The following is a 23,018-nucleotide window of genomic DNA, read 5'->3' on the forward strand; positions in this document are numbered from 1 at the left end:
AGGAGAAACTCCTCCTGTTAATAGCCCTGCTCTCCCCTCAGGCTGCACGCAGCTCGGAGGCTGCTCTTCTGCACTGCCCCTCCTCGGTGAGGTGTGCCCTGGCCACGCTGGTCCCCGGGCACAGACCTTCACTCATTTGAGGAGCCCCAGAGACACCGAATGCGTGTTCCCATGTGCTCTGCCTCGGAGCCCTATGGGGTGAGAATGTCCCCAATTTCCAGATGAGCAAACCGAGGCTGGGGGAGTTAAAGTCCCTTGAGGTCATGTGGCCAGTGAGTGCCTGGGGGGTGAACCCAGGTCTGCCCGACAGATTGCCTGGTCTGTCCACGCTGCTGCTTGGGGTGGAGGGCCCAGAGGTGATGCCCAGGAGAGAGCGGGAGCAGAGATGGGAGATGCCGGGGTCACCGATAAGGGGGTCTCGTCCATGAAAACTGTCCATCCTTTTAGGGACCACTTTTTGTTGTTGTTTAAATTGATTTCAGAGAGGAAGGGAGAGGGAGAGAGAGAAACACCAATGATGAGAGAGAATCACTGATGGGCTGCCTCCTGCACGGCCCCTCACCGGGGATCCAGCTGGCAACCCAGGCATGTGGCCTTGACCGGAATCGAACGTGGGACCCTGCAGTCCACAGGCGGACGCTCTACCCACTGAGCTGAAGCACCAGGGCTCGTGAACACTTGTTGAGGGTGCTCTCAGCCACGTCCCCAGGTGCTTCTCTAAGAGGGGAGCCTGGCGGCCTGAACAGCATGCAGACTGTGCCCGGAACACAGGTGTCAGGGAAGGGGAAGGTGCCCGAGTCTAGTCGGTGCCCATTGCTGAGCTCTGCCCCTAGCCTGCAGCCACCTGGAGGCGCAGATTTTCTGCCGGAAGGGGCGGAACTTCCGCCTGTAGGTAAGTGGGTGCCATGACTTGACTACTGAGCTCGCGGCTGTGAGCAGAGCGGGTGAGACCCCCTAGGACTGGCCCTGGCTCTGGCCTGGCCTTGGGAGGGGCACCCTTGCCACCTGCGGGGGACAGAGGACACTGGCATGTCCCCTGTGGTCAGGGGGCTGTGGCTATGAAGGGGACCCCATGGTTTCTGATCCCCAGGCCCCACTTTCTTTTGTCTGGAACTAAATAGCCCGAAGTCTCGGGGCGGGACGCACGCACTCTCTGGCCTACAGGAGGAGGCTTAGTGGAGACTGAACTTGAGTTAAAGAAATACAGGACCGTGACCTTGAGGGCGTACAGCACAGCACTTAGGAACCCGGAGCCTGGCCACTTACTAGCTGTGTGACCCTGGGCAGTGGCTTTCTCTCTCTGTGCCTCAGGTCCCGTCGTCAGATGGAGAGTGACAGGACCGGATGCGTTAGTGTGTGGAGGGTCCTTAGACGCGTGCGAAGTGCTGTGTGTGTCTTGCATAAAATCAGCCATGGCCCGGCCGGCATTGCTCAGTGGTTGAGTGTCAACCCGTGAACCAGGAGGTCATGGTTTGATTCCCGATCAGGGCACATGCCCAGGTTCTCGGCTCCATCCCCAGTGTGGGGCGTGCAGGAGGCAACCGGTCAATGATTCTCTCTCATCATTGATGTTTCTATCTCTCTCTCCCTTCCTCTCTGAAATCAATAAAAATATATTAAAAAATCAATCATGTATTTGGACTCGATTTTATACCTGTTATACCTGGGGAGCCTGTCTGGGATGTGGGGGTTACGAGGGAGCTGCCTCTTAATGTAATGACATATTTCGAGGGACCATCTGCTTGAGTCTCTGGCCTTGCAGATGGAAATCGAGACCCAGAGAGAAAGGACTTGGGGAAGGTCGCCCCAGACCAAGGTCATTTAGAGACAGAGCGGACCTGGGGCTCAGGGAGCTGTGTGAGCTTTGCCACGCGGCTGTCTGGCTGTGGGGTGAGCAGGCTGCTGGGGGGCTCCAGGCCTGCGCAGGAGAAGCAGCGGCTGCCTTCCCGCTGGCCTGGGCCACCTGGGGAGGGGGGGCTGTCCTCTTCTCCTGACATCCAGGGGCGCCAGCGGGGCGGAGATGGGTGTGACTTCCTGGGACCCTGTGGTCATCGAGGCTGGGCGCGTGAGGAAGGCTCCCAGTTCCTGGGAGGAGGGATGGGAGATGCCGGGGTAACCGATAAGGGGGTCTGAGCACCCCATCAGCAGTCACAGCGCTCCCCGCGTCTTGCTCTTAAAACACTTGCGTCTGTATGAGGAGGGGGTCAGGGGAGGTGGGGGGGGGGGATTTGGGTGCTGTGGGCGCCGCTGGGGCAGAATGCACTCCTGCTTCCCCTACATTTAGGGCGCCTGGGCCTCTCAGGCTCGAAGCAGCTTTCCCCGAAGCCTTTGTGGGGGGGGGGGGTTCCCTGACAGATGCCGGAGACAGCAGAGGGCTGCGGAGCACTGCGTGTTCTGTGGCCACCTTCTCCCGCTTCCGTGGGCTCTCGCTTCTCATGGCGCCTGGAGGACCTTTGCCGGATCTAATGCAATCGCACGGGGGACCCCAGCCAATGGCGGGGAGCGTGAGAGCCCAGCGCCCTGGCCTGGGGTCCGGCACTTCTGAGGTTCATTTCTAGCGCCCCAGAGTTCTTTGTGGGAGCAGGGGGGCTGCCCTCCACAGGGCTTGGATGAAACCACGCCCTGCTGGGCCTCCTCCCTCCTCCCTCCCGCTTCCCCTGCTCCCTCCCTCTTGTTTCTGGAGCCACTTGGAAATAAGTCACTGGCACGCGAGAATGCAGCTCTGGGGCGACTCCCGGGAAGCCTGGCCTAAGACGCCCCCGCTTCAGGCACCCGACCAGGTCAGGCTCCCCTCCCGGGGGCTCCCGGAGTGTCCCTGCCACGCGCTTTGTCCGGGCCTCATTGCCAAAGCCCCGTGGACACAGGCTCCGGAGGGCGGGCCTCCCCGGTCATAAGCCCGTGGAAGCAGAGAGCTCTCTGCCCACCCGTGAAGACAAGGGAGACACAGGGCGGGCGTTAGGTGACAGGCTCAGCGGCTAGAGCCAAAGCCTGAATGACGGAGGTGAAAGAAAACACAATTTCATTTCTCTCTCGTTCAAGCTCTGACGGCCGACCTCCAGATTTGTTTTAAGTGGGAGAAAAAAAGTCACGTTTTATCTTGTTTAAGTTATGATTCTTGAGGCTTTTTGTAACGTGCACCCAAACTTAAACCTCATATACCATGTACTTAATATAGTCCAGCTTTATTGTTATTTTGTTGAGTTTCGAACATACATTTCGAATTTCTTTCCTTTATCATTTAATTAAATGTATGCATAAACCACACGCACATGTACTCTTGTATAAATACAAAATTGTGATTATAAACATGCTTTCTTATAGTTTTTGTGGGGTGTTTTTTGCTTGATTTCCTCACTTATTAACAGCCTAGTGTACGTCTTTTCATATAATCTTACCCAGGGCTGTATCTAGGGGCCAAGAAAGGCTGACCGGCAGGGCGGGGAATAAATCCCAGGCATGAGAATAAATGGTGGCATTGTCAACACGTCCCCTCCCGCACCCTCCCCCACCAGGTTTGCCACGACTGTGGAGTTTGCTTTGGCACATGGCCTGTGGCAGAGGGGATGTGTGTCACTTCCAGGTGGGGGTCTTTTTTTTTAAATCTTCACCCAAGGATTTTTTCCCCTTGATTTTTTTAGGGCGAGTGGAAGGGAGGGATGGGGGGCGGGAGGAGAGAAACATAGATGTGAGGGAAAGGCATCCATCAGTTGCCCCTTCTGAACCTGAAACCTAGGTATGTGCCCTGACCGGATGGAGCCGCAACCCTTTGGTGTACAGGGCGACGCTCAACCACCGGAGCCGCCGGGCCGGCCGGTGGAAGGAAGCCTGAAGGACCAGAGTCCATCCCGCCCGCCCCTGCATCAGCTCCTCCCTCAGTGACAGGAGCAGGGCTGCTGCCAGCCTGGGCGGAGGTGAACGGGAAAGGAACCTTCGCGGTGGGAACACGGGCGTTCGGGGCTGTGCGTCTTCCTGCTGTGCGCAGCTCGGCGTGTGTTCACTGACCGGAGGGCCCGGCGGCGTGTGCCATGGCCTCCTCCTGCCCTCAGCGATCAAGCCGTCAGACCCACCCGCCCCCGGTGCGCGTCCCCGCCTCCCTGCCATCTCCGGGCCCTGTGGCCTCTTAAAGCCAGTGGGTACGGTGGGAGGATGACCGACGTCTCTCGCTGCCTTCCCGCTTCCCTTCTCCAGCTCGGCCAGCTGGGACGCAGGCGTGATGACCGGGGCGGCGCAGCCACAGTCGCCCGAGATGAAGGCGGAGCAACCACAAAGCGCTCGGCTCCCCCTCCCTGCGGAGCCTCCCGGACTGACAGGCACTGATGTTCCGCGGGGGACACTTAGTTCTGCCGTCGCTCCAGTCTAGAGGCCAAACGGTGTCACGGAAGCGGGCATTCGGTTAGCGGGGGAGCTCAGCCCACCTAGGGCGTCCCCCACATCCTGGGGGTCCATTCGCTTCCTCTCGGCCCCTCCAGGGCAGCTTTGGGGAGCCGCCCGCAGGCTGAGCGCAGTGAGGCGCCTGCCCCCTGGCCCGCCCGCCCTGCGCAGGCGCACTCGCCCCCGGCGGCCTGGTTCCCGCCTCCTGGGCGGTGTCCCTCCCGGGGCGGGGCCAGGAGCCCGTGGGGGCGGGGCCAGGAGCCCGCGGGGGCGGGGCCAGGAGCCCGTGGGGGCGGCCCCGCGTGGCCGTGAGTGTGTCTGGTGCGGGGGGTGGGCCGGTGCCGTGACTCAGAGGCACGCGGGACACCCTATGTGGTAGCGGGATGAGCGGCGTGGCTCCCGCTCCCAGACCCGGAAGTTGTGTGCTGTCACATCCGGCAGGAGGGGGCGGGCCTCCGGACCCGGAAGTGTGGGCGTGGGCTGTGGTTTCACCCGCGGCTGTGGCGGCGCGGCTGCGGCCCCGGCAGGTGAGCGGGGCCCGGGGAGGGGCGAGGACGGGGCTGGGGGTGGTGCTGCGGCGGCCGCCGGCGCGCCCCCTCTTTCCGCCTCACTCGGGTGGAGGCCGGTGATTGGGCGCGAGGGGCGCGTGACCGCCGCCGAGGTCGGCTCCCCGGCCCCTCGCCGCGGGAGGGAGGGCGGGCGGGCGTGCGGGGAGGGCGCGGGCGCCGGCGGCTACCTCCGCAGGTCCGGCCTCCAGCCCCGCCTCCCACCGCGTCCCACCACCCTCCACCCTCCACCCCACGTTTGAGAGTTTTGCTGGTCTCAGTTCTGGAGACGGTCGAGGCAGCTCGCCCATTGCACCGGCGGGGAAACAGGCCCAGGCGGAGTCCGACCTGCGGAGGGCAGCGGGGGGAGTGGCAGAGTGGGGTCGAGGGTCCCTGATCGCGTGCCCTTTCTCCAGGGCAGTGACTGGGTGGGCTTTATGCCTTGACTCTGTTCTTATCTTGTTTTTTCCTGGACCCAGACTAGGACCACCCGAATCACTGACCAATCCTTATTCCTGGACCTGCCGGGCAAATAGGGCGTTGGGGGGCGTGTGTGTGTGTGTGTGTGTGTGTGTGTGTGTGTGTGTATGGGTGGGTATCTACAGATAGAGTTACACGATAGCGATAGATAGATGCTCCCTGACCTACAACAGGCTTGCATCCTGATAAATCCATCGTAAACTGAAAATAACACAAAATGCCTTTACTACCCCTAACCTACAGCGTAGCCTCCCGCCTTCAGTGAGCTCAGAGCACTGACAGCGCCTGTGGTTGGGCACAGTCACCTAACACAAAGCCTATTCTGTAACGAACTGTAGACCAGCTCCTGGAGTTGATCTCGCCTGTCACTTCCGCGCCATCATAAGGTGGAACGCGGTCCGTCGGGCGCTCTGTACCTGCAGCGGGCGCCTGGTCCTCCTCCTGGCCCACCCCTGCCAGTGTGGCCTCATGCCCCACTCCGGGTGGGAAAGGCGTGGCCGGGGCTCTGCTGGGAGTTCCTGGCAGAGCTCACTCTGCACTCCAGGGCCTCGGCCCCTACGACAAGCCAGTGCCCTCTCAGCCTCGCAGCGTCGGGCTCCCCGCCCCCCCCCCCCCGGGTGACGCCCACCTTCGCTCTGGGAACGGGAGAGTCACTTCCCTTTGCCTCGGCAGCATCCCAGCGATCCCGGTGCTGCTCAGGCCTTCTCCACTCCCCACACTGCCCTTGGACCGGGAGAAGCAGGCACACAGACAGACACCCCCCACACCAATGCCCTTTTCACCCAGCAGGTCCAGGGAACCCCAGCCTCCTATCCCGGAGTCCATACCCCACTGGTTCACCCACGATGCTGCCGCCCGACTCCCAGGTCCGTGACTGTCAGCCCTAGCGCTGGAGGAGACGGTGATAGAGGGATTTGGGAAGGAAAGCCTTTTTGTGTGTGTGTGTGTGGCTGTTTTCCAGAGCTGCAGCCACGTACAGGCCTGCGCTCTGGTTCTGGATGGGAGCGAGGAACGTGGGGCGGAATACCGGACACTGAAGTGAGAGTCTTTGTTCTCGGGGTCACAGGGCCCAGAGAAGCTTTCCCCCACATTATCTTGGGAATCTGGTTGGGTGCCTCGGCGATTGCCATCCGGCGGGACATTTCCATTGCAGGGTTCTTCACCGGGCAGCTGCTGGTGGCGTCTTCAGGTAGCGGCCACTGACTCCGTGCGTGGCTGCACGTGCCCTTGGCACTGCTTGAAGGGCTGCGTGGTCCTAGTGAGCTCTGAGAACACTTCGGGGTACGTGCTGATCCCATTTTACAGGTGAAAGGAGAGTCAGAGGTGGCAGGTAATTGGCCAGGGTCCCATAGAGCCAGCCAGTGGCCAGTTGGGGTTTTTGACCTGCTGGTCTCATTTCAAAGCGAAGGTGCACTGCTGGACCTTAGGAATCACCTGTGATGCTTATTAAGAACCAGTCACCCTCTGGAGCAGGGGTCCTCAAACTTTTTAAACAGAGGGCCAGTTCACTGTCCCTCAGACCGTTGGAGGGCCGGACTATAGTTTAAAAAAAAGTATGAACAAATTCCTATGCACACTGCACATACCTTATTTTGAAGTAAAAAAACAAAATGGCAAAAACACCCGCATGTGGCCCGCGGGCCGTGGTTTGAGGACGCCTGGTCTGGAGAGTCTCGCTTAGGCTGTCAGTCAGCCTCAGGAACCTGTGTCGCTAACATGTGACAGAGTGGTTCTTACACGGCAAGTGTGGGAAGCACTACCTCCAGGACTTTGTAGGTTTGCTGAGCTAGGACGTGCGATTCCCCCCCAGGGCATCCTGTTTTCCTGTCTTATTGCTGTGAAATTGGCTGATCAGACCTAAGTCCGCCTTTGAAAAGGCATTGGGGCCCTAGCTCGTTAGATTTGATTCCGGTCAAGGGCACACACCTGGGTTGTGGGCTTGGTCCCCAGTAGGGGGCATACGGTAGGCAGCCAATCAATGTTTCTCTTTCATCATTGATGTTTCTCTCTCCCTTCCTCTCTGAAATCAATAAAAATATATTTTTTTAAAAGGGGGGGGTTGGGGTAACTAGCCGTATGAATCATCTTTGGACACTGCTGGCCAGGACCAGTAGGGTTTTTCCAGAATCACATCATCAGGTCATTGAAGACTTTGTTGTTTGGGAATTCTCTTAGTTTCTGCTTAGGGTCTGGAGTTTTCCGAAGGTTCCGGTTTGTTCCTGGGGCGTTGCCTCATCAGAGAGACCTCTGTAGCAGCTGTACGGTGAAGGCATGCTTGCTTAGCAGGCGCTCCTCCGCGGCATCTCTCCCCACTCCCCACTCCCCCTCCCACACGTTTATGTGAGAACATGAGCAAGTACCAAACAGGTTTGCTGGGGCTGATGGAGTGGCCCCGGGGCTTAGGATGGGCAGGAGAGGAGAGACACACCCCTGTGTGACTAAGGCGGCAGGTGCAGTGAAGCCGGAACGCCCTGGGGGGACCGCCCGGGGTGAAGTCCAGGCTCCGAGGCCTCCCTCTGACTGTGGCTCTTGTCTGTCAGAGGAGGACAACCAGGGACTCCCAGTGGCCAAGGCCCATTGTGAGGGCCGCGCCAGCTGAGGGAGCGAGTGCCCAGGACGGTGCTCGGTGCACAGTGGCTCTGGGCACTGCCACCTTTCTGTTTTAGAGGTGGGACCCCGAGGCTGGGAGAGGGGGGTTCCACCGCTGCCCTCACAGCGCCCTGCTCCGCCCTCCTCTGCTCCGCCTTCCCTTCCCGCTGCCTGGAACCCGCTTTCCTGCACCCCCATCCAGAAAGTGCCGGCTCCCTCGCTGTCATCTCCTCTGTGACGCTTTCCTTGCTCCTTCTCCCAAGACTTCATCCTGTGCCCCCCCCCCCCCCCCCCCGTGCTCTGTAGGCACCGGGGTGCTCGGCATCCCTGTGCAGAGCCCTCCCTCCGCCTTGGCCTTCGGAGAGACGCCTTGGCCTTCGGAGAGACGCGGCCTCTGAAAGGGCGCAGGGGGGGCTTGGGCGGGGCCAGGCAGGGAGGGCTGGGATGAGCAGAGGTGAGGGCTGGGAAACCACTTTCTGGGAAAGTGCCTGGGGGCCCCCTTGAGACTTGGGGCACCAGGGCTCTCCCTCTGCCTCTTTGCCCAGAGAGTGGCCGCTGGTGTGTTCTCTGCACCGAGCGCTTTGGGATAATGTTTGAAAAGAAGAAAGTTCTCCTTTGGAAAAGCAATTGCAAAGGTTTGGGGAAACAACAGGAGGGGTTCGCCGCCGGACAGGATGGGGAGGCGCGCCTGCCGCCTGTCCTGACGCTCCGCTGGCGGGGTGCTGGGAGACGGGAGGGCGCCGAGGTGACCAGCTTTCGGGAAGGTGCGAGGGGCTGTTAAAAAGAATGAGGCCCGATGGTTGGAAGGGAGAGACCCTGGAGGTGGGACGACCCATGTGGAGTTTGCAGAAGGACAGGGATGGAGGCACTCGATGACTAGATAAAACCCGGTGATTGGACGTCAGAGGTTCGGGGCCTGTGCTCCCAGATGGCCTGGAGGGTTGGAAGTGGGGGTGCTGATGGAGCAGAGGTGGAGGGCGGTTGGGAGGGGTTTGTAGTTTGGGGAGAACAGATAGGTGATGAGAGTGCCCCTCCGCCTTCGCATGGTAGCTGGGCTCATCAGTCCTGGGTCTTCCCCCTTGCGGGCCTGCCTCTGGGAAGAGGGGGGTCGGACGGAGTTACTCGGCGGGCCCAGGAGTGCTCTGTCGGCGCCCGTCTCCTTCGGAAGCCTGTCCTGAGAGGCTCGCCCCCCATGCACGCATGGGCACGCGTGTAGTCCAGGACCGTGGCTCCGATTCCGGGGAGCCTGCTTCAGAAAGTCACACCCTTTGCCCCCCGGTGGGGCCTGGCAGGGTTGTCAGGCGACGTTCACACGACGAGGCGTGAGTGTGTGAATCCGTGCACAGGTTCTCTGTTTAATTCCCATGGACCCTTACAGCAGCCCGATGGCGATGTCGGGGTGAGCCCCCCTTTCCCAGTGAGAAACAGTCATCTGCCCGAGGTCAAGTAGCTAGTAAAAGGTCACCCTGGGGTTTAAGCCCTGACCTCTTTCTACCACCTCCCACGCTGTCTTAACCCTTTAGCGTCGGGCGTCGGAGGGGCCTCCCTAGACGGAGCCTCCTTCTGGGGCTGCCAGGCCAACTGTCAGCGTCGCGGGCGAGTGCGTGGGGTGGCGTTGGGCCCGGGGAGGCTGGCGCCACGGTTGGATGTGTCGTTGCCTCCTGAGTGCAGCCAGGGACTCGGCAGCGTGAATCCTGGCTGCTCGGCTGGCGTCGATCTGGAAAAGGAAAAGCAGATGAGTCAGCCCGTATTTCCTCCTGAGGAGCAGGGCTGGGGCCTTTTCTCCAGGGGCCACAGGTGTTCTTGACCTGAGGGGTGGGATGGGCCAGACTCTATCACACCCTTGGATTGAACCCTGCAGGTTGCTATGGTAACGACTTCCCCTGCTCCTGGTGGATGTGGGTCATTTACAAGCAACCCAGGGCCTTTACAGCCCTCCTGGCCCTGTGAGCTCAGGCTCGGAAGTAGCGGGCAAAGAAGTGTTGACTGGAACGCCGAGGAGGGGCCCGGCGCTGGGGACAGCAGTCGCGGCCCAGTCACAGTGCGAGCGGTCCTTGTGCTTGACTCAGTATTGAGCTCAGCGGTGTCAGGAGCCGCCCCTAATGATCAGCTGACCCCCCAGAGGCAGAAAGATGAGTATCTGTTCGGTGCTCAGGAGCCTGCAGAGGCTGCTCACCTGGCACAGCCCCCGCGTGGCGCGGTCGGCAGCGGGCCCGCTGTCCCGAGGAGGAAGCTGCGGCTGGGGGCCTGGACCCAGGTCACACCGCTAAACAGCTGGGGGGCCACAGTGCGAAGCCAGGGCCTCTGTTTCCAAATCCTGTGCTTTCCTCGCTTTCTGGGGGAGAGCGGATCTGACTGTTCGGGGCGAGGGGTGCCCCTCACCATCTCTAGGGCTGCAGGCCTCACTCTGACCGAGCAGCTCGCGCATAGCAAGTGCTGCGTTTTGTTTTCTGTCCTCTCCCCCCCCCCCCCCCCCGCCCCGAGTTTATTCTCTAAAGGATCTGATATCAGTTGAAACTGTTTTTTGAGCTGAGCAGTCCTAGCAATGACCCTCATTGCGCAACATCCAGCAATACGTTGCTTTTTCTCTTTCCCCCATGAGGACAGGTGTGGCAGGCTGCCCCGAGTTTGGGCCCTTCCCAGCATCACCTCTGCACCTGGACATTCTGCAGCCCCGCCCCGCCCCTGGGCAAGAAAGGATACTGCCTCCGGCCTCGGGGCACAGGTGTATGCAGTCTCCTCGGGCCCCGTGTCTTCCGCTCAGTCATGTTCCCCGTGGTCCAGGCATGTGAGGTTGAGTCAGGCAAGACACACAGACACGGAAAGAAGCTGTGACCCAGAGAGGCAAGCGGCAAGGGCCGGGGGCCGAAACCTTGTCCTCCCTCGTCCCAGCATGCATTGCAAAGGCCCGGCAGCCCCTGTGCAGTGCAGGCCCCTGGCCCTCTGCCCTCCCCCTGGCCGGTGGAATCTGCCCTCCTGGCCCTGTCTCTCTCGGGGGGCATGTGGATTTCAGTTAACACCTCACCCTCTAATGTCTTTGACAACTTTGAATGGGCTGCTGACCTTTAAAGATGGGGCCAGCACGCGGGTTCAGATTCCTGGCTTCCCGGGACACCTGGCAGGTCTGGCAGAGGGGCCGCCCTCTGCCTGCAGGAGGGGCCCGGCTGGGCTGGAGGCCGAGCCCTCCAGGGGGACGCACTCCGGCCACAGGCTCAGCGGTGCACCTGCCTCGCCCTTGCAGGCGCAGGCTTGTGGCTAAGGAGATCCGGTGGAGGTGAGCTGCGGAGGAGGCCAAACAAACAAAGGAAAAGGCCCGGCCGGCGTGGCTCAAGGCCAGCGTGGCTCAGTGGTTGAGCCTCAACCCATGAACCAGGAGGCCACAGTTCAATTCCCCATCAAGGCACATGCTCTGGTTTGGGGCTCAATCCCCAGTGTGGGGTGTGCAGGAGGCAGCTGATAGATGATTCTCTCTTCTTATTGATTTCCCGCTCTCTCCCTTTCCCTTCCTCTCTGACATCAATAAAAATACATTTTAAAAAAGGAAAAAAGAAAGAGACAGAGAAGAAAGCCTTTTTCCTCCTGGGATCCTGTCGCGGGATCAGTGATGTTTTCTGGCCGCGCGGAGGGAACGCAGCTTAGCGCTCGCCTTCCTTGCCTTTCCGCCTCGTTCCCCGTTGGACATCCTTTGAGTTGGTGGTGTCGTCCCCCAAAGAGGTGTCCTCTCGCTGTGCCTGCCCCCGCCCCCGCCTTCCCCACCAGCCTTCTCCCTCTCCCGGCCATGCGGCCCTGTGTGGCCCCACAGCCTCTGCCCTGGGCCCTGGGCCTCCTCCCAGCACAAGCAGCCCCTTCAGGGGGCCTGGGGCTCCTCGGTGCTGTCCACGTCCCCTCCTCACGCCGCTGTCCCCGCCTCTGTCACGGCCCCTCTCACCAGGTCGTTGTGAACTGTTTTGCCTTTTAAAACCAAACTGAGTTCCGGAGAATTGCATCAGTTTTGATATTTTAAGGCCGAGTCTGGCGCAGAGTAAACATTATTTACAGCCCTCTGCCCCCTTCTCCTCCTCCTCTCTCTGGTTCTGTGCGGTATGGCAGGACGTGATGTCTGCAGTCAGAGCCTGAGGAAGGAGTGAGGAGGGGAAAGCGGGAGAGGTCGGGCTCACATCCCCTTGTCTCGGCGAGTCCCCACCGGAGGCGCTGGTTCCCTCTCTCCCCGCCTGTCTGTCTCCTGCAGATGCTGTTAGGGGTCCCCCTGGGCGCCGCCAGGAATAGCGGGGTGAACAGGCCAGCTTCCTGCCTGTGGTCTCTTCTCGCCTCCCTCTCCTTCCTGTTCCCCCCTTCCAGGCAGCAGACTCAGACACCGCACACTCCCCCCACCCAGCACCCGCCTGGGCACCTTGGTAGGTGGAGGGGGGTCCTGCTGGGGCCTGGGTGCCAAGGGGCGAGGTCATTGGGCTTGTCGGGCCCTCCAGACACAAAAGCCCTCCACCCCGCCCTCTGCACTGGGACGTCCCTGGTGGCTGCGGCCGCTGAGTCACGCTGGTTGGGACTTTGCTGCCAGGTGGGTGCCTGGGAGGCAGAGCTCCGCCAGCAGCAGGTGCCGGGCCTCAGGGCCCCTGCATGTAGGCCTCGGGGCAGGGTGTCCCCCGGCTCCTTTTCCCAGTTAATGACCAGAGAGGTGCTCACCGCCCTGGGCTCACTGGCGGCTCTGGCTCGGGAAGGGAGGGGCCGTGTTGCTCACAGACAGGCATTTGCCTTCGGGGTTTGAGATGTCAGAGGGCCGGGGCGGGGCCGGGCCGGGCTGTCAGACCTGCCGTCTCAGCATCTCAGGCTCCTCTCCTGACTCCGGGTGAGGCCATGGAGCAGGGAGCAAAGGCAGTACTTTCCCTTGTTCTTCCTGGTCTCGCTTTCACCCCTCAGTTAGGGCTCCTTAAGCCTCGTGTTCCCCTTACTCACTAGCTGATGATGTAACCAGTGACTTCTCAGCTGGCGTGCCGCAAGAACTTCTAAAACACACCGCCTGACTCTTGCGTCAGGGCCTGACTTCTCCCTGCGTTGGGACATAAAGGCAACAGCCAGCACAGTAGCCAGCCGGAGTGAGTGGATCAGAGTTACACCCGTTTTCTGTCAGGTCCGCCAAGTGTATGGATGCTTGGTGTGCCCCGCGGAAGGCCAGTGGTTAGTGTGTGCGCCGTGAGGGGAGAAGGGCTGACGTCGCTGATTGAAGTTAATGGGAGAGTTTGCAAAGGGCTTTGAGCTCAGAGGAAAGTGACCGTCGGGGCTGCTTACGCATTTTACAGGGGAGGAAATCGAGCCCCCAGGAAAGAGTGTGGGCGTCTGGGTGAGGGGTCCTGAGCACCCCCGTGCCAGGAGGGCCTTGAGGCAGTGAGAGGAGGCGGTGGGGCGGCGCCTGCGGCAGGAGCAGCGGGCCACGGGCAGGGTGCCAGGCCAGTGTCCCCTCCTTGGTCACACAGGCAGGTGACATGGCACTCTGCCGAATGTCACACGGACGTGGCAGGCTTGAGAGGGATGTCGGTGGAGAAAGCCGAGGTGGGATCAGAGGAAGTGCTACATCCAGTCCCACTGGGGCCGGCGACATCGCAACTGAGAACGCACAGTCCAGACACGGGCGCATGGACAGCTAAAACCAGATCATGACACCTCCGGGGGGTGGGGGGCGGGGGGGGGCGGTCCTAGGGAATTGGGGCTCTGCCCGGGCTCTCCGGGTGGGTGCATGGAGACCTCCCCAATGTGAGAGTGCACCTGGACCCCCGGGCCTGTGCCGGTAGCACCGCCCACCGTGCTGCTCGCGTGGGGTTGGCCAGCTGCCCCCGCCGAGCTTCCTCTCAGCCGCGTGTCCCGTGCTCAGCCTGACTGCGGAGCGAGCAGGCACCTGTTCCAGCAGGTCACCCCCCACCCCCACCCCCGGTGGAGCAGGGCCAGGCGCTGTGCCCGGAGACCCGGCAAGTGCTCACGGGCCGTCCTGGAGCCTGAGGGACGCCGAGGTCTGTGGTGGTGGAGTCTTCCGCCCATTTGTTCAGGGCAGGCCTCACCCTAAGCCAGCGCGCCGCCTACCTCATCTCACTGAGCCTGCACTGACCCATTTCCCAGATGAAGAACCCGAGGCCCTGCCGCTGGTGAGGGACAGGGCCCGGACTCGGCCTGCGTCTGTCTCCCCGAGCCCTTTCCCGACGTGTTTCGGGTCTTCGGAACGTTGCTCTGCGTGTCCCCCTCCGGGGGGGTCACTCGTGCAGCGGCATCTCACTCGCCCTCCGAGCTCAGCTCCTTGGGGGCCTTGCAGCCCGCTGTGCCCTGCCTGCCAGCTGTGAGGCCACGGGCTGGGGGGCAGCAGGGGGAGGGTGGCCGGGTGCGGGTGTGAATTTTCTCTGCCCCCTGCAGATGGGAAGGTGGCCACTGGCAGGGGTGGGGGGGACAGCGCATGTCAGACTCGGGCTGCAGCAGCGCCTCTCGGAGAGACCCGACGCCGGCCCGCCTGGCGCCCTGACAGGCACCCGCACTTCGGCGAGTGTCTCCGGGGCTCGGGTGCGCACCGAGGACGCACGTCCTCCCCGCAGGGCTGGGGCTCCGCCCGCCTCCGCAGGTAGCGGCCGCCATGTGACCCTGCCTGGGTGGCTCTATAAAACGGGGGGGGGGGGGGGGGGGGGGCCGGGGGGCGCTGTGCTCGGGCACCCTGCTCCGGTGCGTTTCAGAGGTGTGTGTTTTCCAGACGGAGGCAAGGCCCTCCCCGGCGGGCGGGAGGAGGAGTCCCACTCTTGCGACACTTGCTTTGTGCGGGGACCTGGCACCCGACCGCGTATCTCCGAGGTCCGCCTGGGACGTGTCCAAACGGGGCCTCGCTCACGGCTACGCGGGGACACGACGGGAAAGCAGGCCTTTCCTGGCCGTGGGGGTGTGGTCAGGCCTCGCCGCTTCTCTCTTCACCTGTTGTGACCCTAGGAGATGCCTCTCCCTTTCTGTGACAGATGGGGAAACTGAGGCGGCCCCTGTCCCGGCAGTGCGTTCTCAGTTGCGATGTCACCGGCCACAGAGGGACTGGATGTAGCACTTCCTCTGATCCCACCTCCTCGGCTTTCTCGTCGGCTTCCCTCTCAAGCCTGCCATGTCCACGTCGCAGGTGTGACATTAAGGCAGGGAGGCAGGGGACCTGCCTGCGTGACAGCGGAGGGGACGCCGGCCCAGGCGCCCTGCCCGAGCCCGCCGCTCCTGCCGCCAGGCGCCACCCACAGAAGGCTGCTGTGGCTGTCACCGTGGGCCTGGACTCCAGAGCGCCCGCTTGGCCGAGTGGGTGCGGACTCACCGGAGGCCGGCACTGGGGCGGGGGGTGGGGACTTCAGGTTCCCCCAGCGACAGAGCCTTCAGGACATGAGCCCTCCAGAGAGACAGACAGACAAGCACAGGGCCCCGAGAGCCTGCGGTGTGTTTCTCTGTGCTTCCTCCTCCCGCTCCCGGGGTCTGGCTGTGCGCCCTGTCATACAGACCCCTGTCATACAGACCCCCTGTCATACAGACCCCCTATCATACAGACCCCCTGTCATACAGACCCCCTGTCATACAGACCCCCTGTCATACAGACAATCTGTCATACAGACCCCCTGTCATACAGACCCCTGTCATACAGACAATCTGTCATACAGACCCCCTGTCATACAGACAATCTGTCATACAGACCCCCTGTCATACAGACCCCTGTCATACAGACCCCCTGTCATACAGCCACCCTGTCATACAGACCCCTGTCATACAGACCCCTGTCATACAGACCCCTGTCATACAGACCCCCTGTCATACAGACCCCCTGTCATACAGACCCCTGTCATACAGGCCCCCTGTCATACAGACCCCCTGTCATACAGACCCCTGTCATACAGACCCCCTGTCATACAGACCCCCTGTCATACAGACCCCTGTCATACAGCCACCCTGTCATACAGACCCCTGTCATACAGCCACCCTGTCATACAGACACCCTGTCATACAGACACCCGTCATACAGCCACCCTGTCATACAGACCCCCCGTCATACAGGCCCCCTGTCATACAGACCCCCTGTCATACAGACACCCCGTCATACAGACCCCCCGACATACAGACCCCTGTCATACAGACCCCCTGTCATACAGACAATCTGTCATACAGACCCCCTGTCATACAGACCCCTGTCATACAGACCCCCTGTCATACAGACCCCCCGACATACAGACCCCTGTCATACAGACCCCCTGTCATACAGACACCCCGTCATACAGACCCCCCGACATACAGACCCCTGTCATACAGACCCCCTGTCATACAGACCCCCCGTCATACAGACCCCCCGTCATACAGACACCCCGTCATACAGACACCCTGTCATACAGACCCCCTGTCATACAGACCCCTGTCATACAGACCCCCTGTCATACAGACCCCTGTCATACAGACCCCCCGTCATACAGACCCCCGTCATACAGACACCCCGTCATACAGACACCCTGTCATACAGACCCCCTGTCATACAGACAATCCGCGAGTGACCCCGGCAGAGGACAGCTCTGCGCCAGAGCATCCGTTCTGTGCAGGTCGCTCGGCTTCTCTTCCAGTTGCTGGGGAAGCCAGTCGGGGGAGGGAGGGGGTTCCCTGTCGTGATGAAGACGAGGTCGTGAACGTGACCGTCTGTCCGTTGTGGCATGTGGGAGGACGGCAGTTTCAGAGACCCCGAGGGGGCCCGAGGCTGCGGTGCCCTAAATATAACCAGCAGCGGCGTTGGAGGCGGTGCTGGTGCCGCCCGCCAGGCCCGGTGAGGGGGCGCGTATTCCTGGTTCCGATGGAGATAGGCACCTGCCAGAGTGGGTGCTGGCGTCGCCTGGGCCAGTTTCTCCTCCGTCCCTGGCCGCGGGCGCTCCCCGCCTGCCTCTCCCACCTGCTCCTCGGGGAGCTCCATCTGTGCTGCCTTCCGGCTGCCGAGGGCGTTGGCTCGTCCGCTGTCCATGGTTGGGGCGGAAGGAGCGGCTCCTTGGTGTCCTTGGGGAGAGGGCTGGGCAGGGCGGCAGGAACACAGGAAGGGGGACCCCTGCCCCCCCTGGAGCCGCCCTGGCGGGGAGCATCCTCGGGAAGCTCGTTCGTCTGCACGGGTAACACACGGCTCTCCCCCCAGCTTCTTCCCTCAGTCACACCGCGCTGTGTCCACAGGGAGCGATGGAGACGCTGAAAGACAAGACGCTGCAGGAGCTGGAGGAGATGCAGAACGACCCGGAGGCCATCGGCCGGCTGGCCCAGGAGGCCCCTGAGGTAGAGCAGGCTGGCGTGGGCCCGGGGAAGGCCCGCAGAGGGGTCCCGGGCGCTCGAGAGCGCTGGCTGGCTGGGAGTTGGGGTCAAGTTCATCTCCCTTTCTGTGGTCTTCCCCCTGGTGGGACCCAGCCAGAGACTCCCCTGAAATGTCAGCCCAGTTCCCGGGGCTCCTGGGAGTGCGGAGTCCAGGGCCCACGTGAACCCACACAGCCCAGAGTGCCACGCCGTGGGGCAGCCTGAACCGGGAGGCGGTTTCTGGAAGCTCCGATCGCAGCTGCCTGTCCCTAGGGGCCCCTGGCCTGCGTCTCCATGAGGAGCCCATCCCGGGCTGGATGTGGCTCATCTGACACCCATTTCCTGTCGTAACTGGCACCTAATCCAGCCCCTAATCTGTCCTCCTGGGGATAAAGAGCGCCCTCCGTCTGCTGCCCAGCTGGGACGTCACCCGTTACAAAGGGCTTCCCCCGTCATGAAGGGCCTGCCCGCCCTCCCTGGCTCTGACCCTGTGGCTCCCCTGCCAGGCAGGAGAGGGCCGTGGCCACGGAGCTCACAGGTGCAGTTGCCCTGGGTGTTGGTGCCACCGGGGGCCGGAGGGGTGTTGTCCCCCGTCTCAGGGTGGGGGGTCTGACTCTTCGCCTTCTTGGTGAAGACGGTTCCCCGGCAGACGGGCAGGGCTTCCGGTCACAGCAGGTCCGCATGGGTTCCTGTGGCTGCCACCTCGGGCTGGTGGCGAGGACTGGGCTGAGGGCGAAGCGCTGCTCGGCTTGGGGCAGTGCCTTCCCGGGGCACGTCCGGGGGCAGAGGTTGGCATTCGGTCGCCTGTTGGTGGGGGGGTCCTCTGGCTGTGGGGGCTCCCCTGTCGTTCTTGGGGGCCCCTCTGTCAGCTCATGTGCACAGTTCTCTGCAGGACACGTGGCCCAGGAGGCACGGGCGTCTCCTGAGTCAGTGCCGCGCTCTGTCCCTGGCTCGCTCACCCTTTGGGGCCTGTGGTCTGGCCTGGGCCACCTTGGTCCACCTCAGAATCCTGTGGAAAAGTGGTTGGGGCTCTTGGTCCCTTCCCTCCTGCAAAGCTTGTGGCTTTTCCTATAAATTGGTCCTCCCCCCACCCCCTGCTCTGCTCAGTCCATGGTGCGCCATCCTGGCCTTGGGCCAGCTGTGGCCTGCGCCAGTGTCCCCGTGTCCCCACCACCCGGCCGATGGACTAGGATTCGGGAGGTGGGAGGCTGACTCAGGCGTGAGCCCAGGTCCTTCGGCTCTCGCCCCGGGCTGAGGACTGCGGTTCCCCCGAGCCCTGGGCCAGCCTGCCGCCTGCTGAGTGGGGTGGTTCTCAGCCAGGTGTCCCCTCCCTCAGGTCCAGGACCTGCAGCTGGAGCGGGAGATGGCGCTGGCCACCAACCGCAGCCTGGCCGAGCGGAACCTGGAGTTCCAAGGGCCCCTGGAGATCAGCCGCTCGAACCTCTCGGACAAGTACCAGGAGCTGCGGAAGCTCGTGGAGCGGTGCCAGGAGCAGAAGGCCAAGCTGGGTAGGCTGGCTGACGGAGCGGTCCCGGTCAGGGTGGGCCTGGCGAGCTGCTGGGAAGCCTGGGAGAGTGGAGCCCGCTCGCCCCCAGGGCGGGGGCCCAGTGACTGCGGCCCCAGTCCCAGCCGTGCACTCCTCTCCGTCGCCCTGGAGGGTGGTCCCGCTGTCACTCGTTTCGTAGGTGGGACCGGGAGGCTATTGGATGTCGGCGGGGCCAGCTCCGCTTCTGCGCTCCCCAGAGCCCGTGCGGCTCTCTTGTCCGGGGACCCCCGTCCGGGAGGGTGGGAGGCGTGTCCTGGCCTTGACAGTGAGGCTCGGTGCTCGGACGGTACAGTGACTCCCCCGAGAGGCAGGGTGGGGGCTGGGCCCGCTGATCTCCTCAGCTGCCCCGGGGCCTGGCCGGGCACACACAGGGCGCGTGGCCGAAACCTGCCTCCAGGGCTGAAGCGGAGGCACTGTGGAGATGCCGACCCCCGCGCCCTCTGTTGCAGAAAAATTCTCAGGGGCGCTGCAGCCGGGCGCCTTGTTAGACCTGCTGCAGATCGAAGGCATGAAGATAGAAGAGGAGTCTGAGGTGAGGTGGTCCGACCCCCCCCACCTTGAGCCCTTGTCATGAGTGCCGGTGTCGCAGGGGGCCAGGGCGTATGAGTAGGTGGCAAAGATGAGTCACACCCTTTGTCCCAGCGGAGGCCCTTTGGGACGCAGAGAGCAGGACCCCAGGCTCCCTGGCTGAAGCAGAAATGGGTGAGCGACGGCAAGGTCACGGGCAGCTGGCCGACCAGGGCGGACGGAGGGCAGAGCAGCAGGAGCCCCCGAGGACTGGGGCGCCCCCCCCCCCCCCACCTGGGCCTGGCCAGCCTCTCTCCTGCTCCCCTCTGAGCATTCTCAGTCTCCGTGCGCTGGGAGGAAGCTGCCAGGCCCTGCCAGTAGCCGGTGTCCACCCCTCACTCAGCACGTCCGTGCAGCAGCCACTGGGCCCCGCACAGAGCCAGGGCCGGGCCGCGGGGCCTTGACCGGCAGCCCCTGCCCGGAGCTGACGTTCAGTGGGAGACAAGAGCACATGAGGCCGTGTCAGCAGGGATGCGCCGGGGGAGGTGGGGAACGCGGGCGGCGGGGGGGGGGGGGGGGGGGGGGGAGGGGAGGGGGCGGCGAGGGGGGAGGGCCGAAGCTCATCTTTGCCGGGGGGTGGGGGGGACAGGGGCGCCTTTGGTCCCAGCAGCCCCGGTTGTCACCCACCCTGTGCCCCAGGCCATGGCGGAGAAGTTCCTGGAGGGCGAGGTGCCCTTGGAGACGTTCCTGGAGGACTTCTCGGCCATGAGGAGGCTGTCGCACCTGCGCCGGGTTCGCGTGGAGAAGCTCCAGGACGTGATGAGGAAGCCCAGGGCTTCCCAGGAGCCCGCGGGCGCCGGCACCCCTCCTCTCCGCCCGCCTCCCCCATCCCGCCCGGCCCCCCAGGCGACCCCCCCTGCGGCCGAGGAGCAGCCACCCCCGGCCCCGCAGGCGGCAGGGGTGCCTCCCTACCCTCTGCCCTACAGCCCGTCTCCCGGCTTGGCCATGGGCCCCACCGCCCAGGGCGCGCTGCCGCCGGCGCCCTTCCCCGTGATGTCCCAGCCCTCCTTCTCCTACAGCGGGCCTCTGGGCCCCCCTTTCCCGTCAGCCCAGCCGGGGCCCCGGGCTGCTGGGGGCTACTCTTGGTCCCCACAGCGGAGCACACCGCCCCGGCCTGGCTATCCTGCTGGCGCCTCTGGCCCCGGCTACCCCATGGCGGGGGGCCGGGCGCGCAGTCCTGGCTATCCTCAACAGCCCTCCTACCCCGTGGCCGGAGGAAAGCCTCCTTACCCGACGCAGCCCCAGTTCCCCAGCTTCCCGGGCCAGCCCCAGCCCACAGGCCCCCCTCAGCCTCCCTACCCCCAAGGGCCGGCCCCTCCCTACGGGTTCCCGCCACCTCAGGGTCCTGCCTGGCCTGGGTATTAGGACCCTGGCCTCGCCCTCCCCTCCTTCCGCCTGAACCACACTTTGGCCCCCGCTCTGCTGAGATTCGAGGTTAGACTGAAGTGGGGTTGGCTCTCCCCCTGGACTTGGGGGCCTGCAGACCCCGGAAAGGCAGAGCGGTCACAGCGCTGCCTGGCTTCTGTCCGGTGCTGCCAGGAGGGGGGTCCAGCGCCTCCCCGTGGCGTCTGCAGGAGCCGCTGTGCCCCCGTGACTGCTGTGCCTGCCTCCGCTCTCCCAACAGTGCGGACGGCTCCGGGGCGGCTGGTCTCGGCCCCTGCTCACCCCGCCCCGGGTTTGGCATCTTCCGTGTGGTGCCCACCCCAAGGGGTGTAGCTCTTTGTCTCTGGTCCATTCGAGGATGGCCCCCCCACACACCATGGTCAGGGTTGGTCCCGGGGAGAACGTTAGGAAAAACCCTTCCGATTTTTAAGTCAAAAAGCCATAACTGATGGGCTGGTGTCGGAGAAACTCGTGCTGTGTGCTGAGTGACAGCAGCCGAGCCAGGCGGACCGTGAAGGCGGCCCAGACCTTGCCTGCACTGGCCGGGAAGTCCGGGGGGTGGGGGGGGGGGCCTTGGGCCCTCTGGCTGGACGGGAGGGAGGAGCTCCTGGCCCCCTGGGGGCTCATTTAGGAGTGGGGCCAGGTCGCCTCCCCAGCCACCCTCTCCCGGTTGACCTTCCCCAAGGCCCACCCAGCTGTCCGCCCGTCAGTGCCTTGAGTCCGAGTCTCGGTTGGAAGCAGCCCCGCCCTCATCCCCGCCCTCGCTCCCTGGATGGAATCCCCGCCACACCCCCCTCCCGAGACCGACGCCCTGACAGTGCCTCCCAGTGGTGCGAGGACACCGGTGCCATGTCGGAGTCGGGTCTGCATGTCTCTCGTCCTCAGAACATAGAGCCACACGCAGCCCCCAGCACAGCACATGGGGCAGCACGCTCGGTCATGAAACGACCACAGACGGCGGGGTGAGCACAGCGCAGGCGTGGTGGGCCGGAGTGAGCCAGGCCTGCGGCAGACCCGGAGCTGCTGGGGGGGGGGGGGTCCTATGTGCCTTGAAATGTCCACTGCCCGCACCCGGCGGCGGGGGCCTCGGGGAAACGACCTCCTGGCGCCGGCGCTCGCAGCCCGCGGGCAGCGGTGGGGGCGGCAGGAGCCGCTGCTCCACGTGGCCCTCGCCAGGCGCGCCCGCGTCTCTAAGTTATTTGTGAAGAGGAATCGCTAATGGACTCTGCCGGTCCGGCGCGTGGACCTGGACGACGGCCGCGTGTGTGTTGTCTGAATGATTGCCAATAAACTGAGGAGCTCGTGCAGCCTGTGGCTCTGGGGGTGACGTGCAGAGGGCTGGGGGGCGGGGGCACGATTTCTCCGCCGCCTGAGGGCCTCGCGACTCCGGTCCACAGCCCACTGTTCTGGCTTAGCTCCGCGCTGCCCTCCGCTCCGGGCCTGGCTCTGAGCTTTGCTCTCCCTCATGTGACTTCCCTCCGGCATGGCCACGCCCGAGCCTGCAGCCGCCTCGTCCTCGTCCTGGAGGACCGCTGGGCTGTGCGAGGCGAGGCCTGCGCCTGCGGGGTGGCCACACCTGCCGTCGGCCTGTCCGGGAACAGCCTGGGGGGACGGAGGGGCAGCGGGCCGCTAAGCTGGCTGAGGAGGCGGGTGGTCCCTGCCATGGGCCCCCTGTCCCCCCCCCCCCCCCCCCCCCCGCCCAGCACCCCTGCGCTCAGCGGGTTATTGCGAGGCCTTCCGGGGGAAGGGCGGCTTCCGGGAGCCCGGAGACCAGTTTCTGCTGGGCCTCCCGCTCTGCCCTGCAAGGTGACGAGGGCGGGCGGGGCCGGATGCGCGGTCACCCCTGTTGAAAGCCGGGCGTGTGGGTGTGTGAAGTCTCAGGGTGCCTGTCTGGTTGGGTCCTCTCAGCAGCCCTATGCCCGCCCCCCGCCCCCCATTTTAAACGGGGCGGAGGTTCAGTGATGGGGGCGCACAGCCTAAGGGTGGGGGCGGGACTGGCACCCAGCTCTGGCCTTGGGGGCCCCTCCATGCCTTGTGGTACCACAGCCCCGGGGGTCAGAGCCCACGCTGGAGACCCCGGGCCCCGCAGACGTCCCGCCTTTGCCTCCTGGACTCGGCCTGGCCTTGCAAATGCCCGGGGCTGGGCACCAGGACCCCGGGAGCCAGGACAGCCCGCCTAGTGGGAGAGCTGGACACCTCGTCTCGGGGCACCCTCAGGGCACTCGCTCTGGGGGGGCAGG

At 63.7% G+C, this 23,018-nt stretch overlaps 1 protein-coding gene across 7 annotated transcripts; it reads left to right on the forward strand.

Annotated features, from left to right (window-relative positions):
- Nucleotides 1-4,380: 4,380 nt before the first annotated feature.
- Nucleotides 4,381-22,098, forward strand: VPS37C (VPS37C subunit of ESCRT-I). 7 transcript variants are annotated; one of them, XM_054725373.1, is made up of 6 exons: nt 4,831-4,898; nt 6,186-6,262; nt 17,169-17,267; nt 18,619-18,790; nt 19,278-19,360; nt 20,035-22,098. In XM_054725373.1, the coding sequence occupies exons 2-6, from the start codon at nt 6,242-6,244 to the stop codon at nt 20,758-20,760; spliced, it is 1,101 nt and encodes a 366-aa protein (XP_054581348.1). In that variant the 5' UTR covers nt 4,831-4,898; nt 6,186-6,241; the 3' UTR covers nt 20,761-22,098. The 7 variants fall into 7 exon arrangements, with proteins under 7 accessions (XP_054581351.1, XP_054581353.1, XP_054581348.1 ...); XM_054725372.1 differs by having other exon boundaries at nt 4,850-4,898; nt 6,183-6,262; XM_054725376.1 differs by lacking the exons at nt 4,831-4,898; nt 6,186-6,262 and adding an exon at nt 4,381-4,392.
- Nucleotides 22,099-23,018: the final 920 nt, after the last annotated feature.

Source organism: Eptesicus fuscus, chromosome 13 (genome assembly GCF_027574615.1).
Source record: "Eptesicus fuscus isolate TK198812 chromosome 13, DD_ASM_mEF_20220401, whole genome shotgun sequence".
NCBI classification, from domain to species: domain Eukaryota; kingdom Metazoa; phylum Chordata; class Mammalia; order Chiroptera; family Vespertilionidae; genus Eptesicus; species Eptesicus fuscus.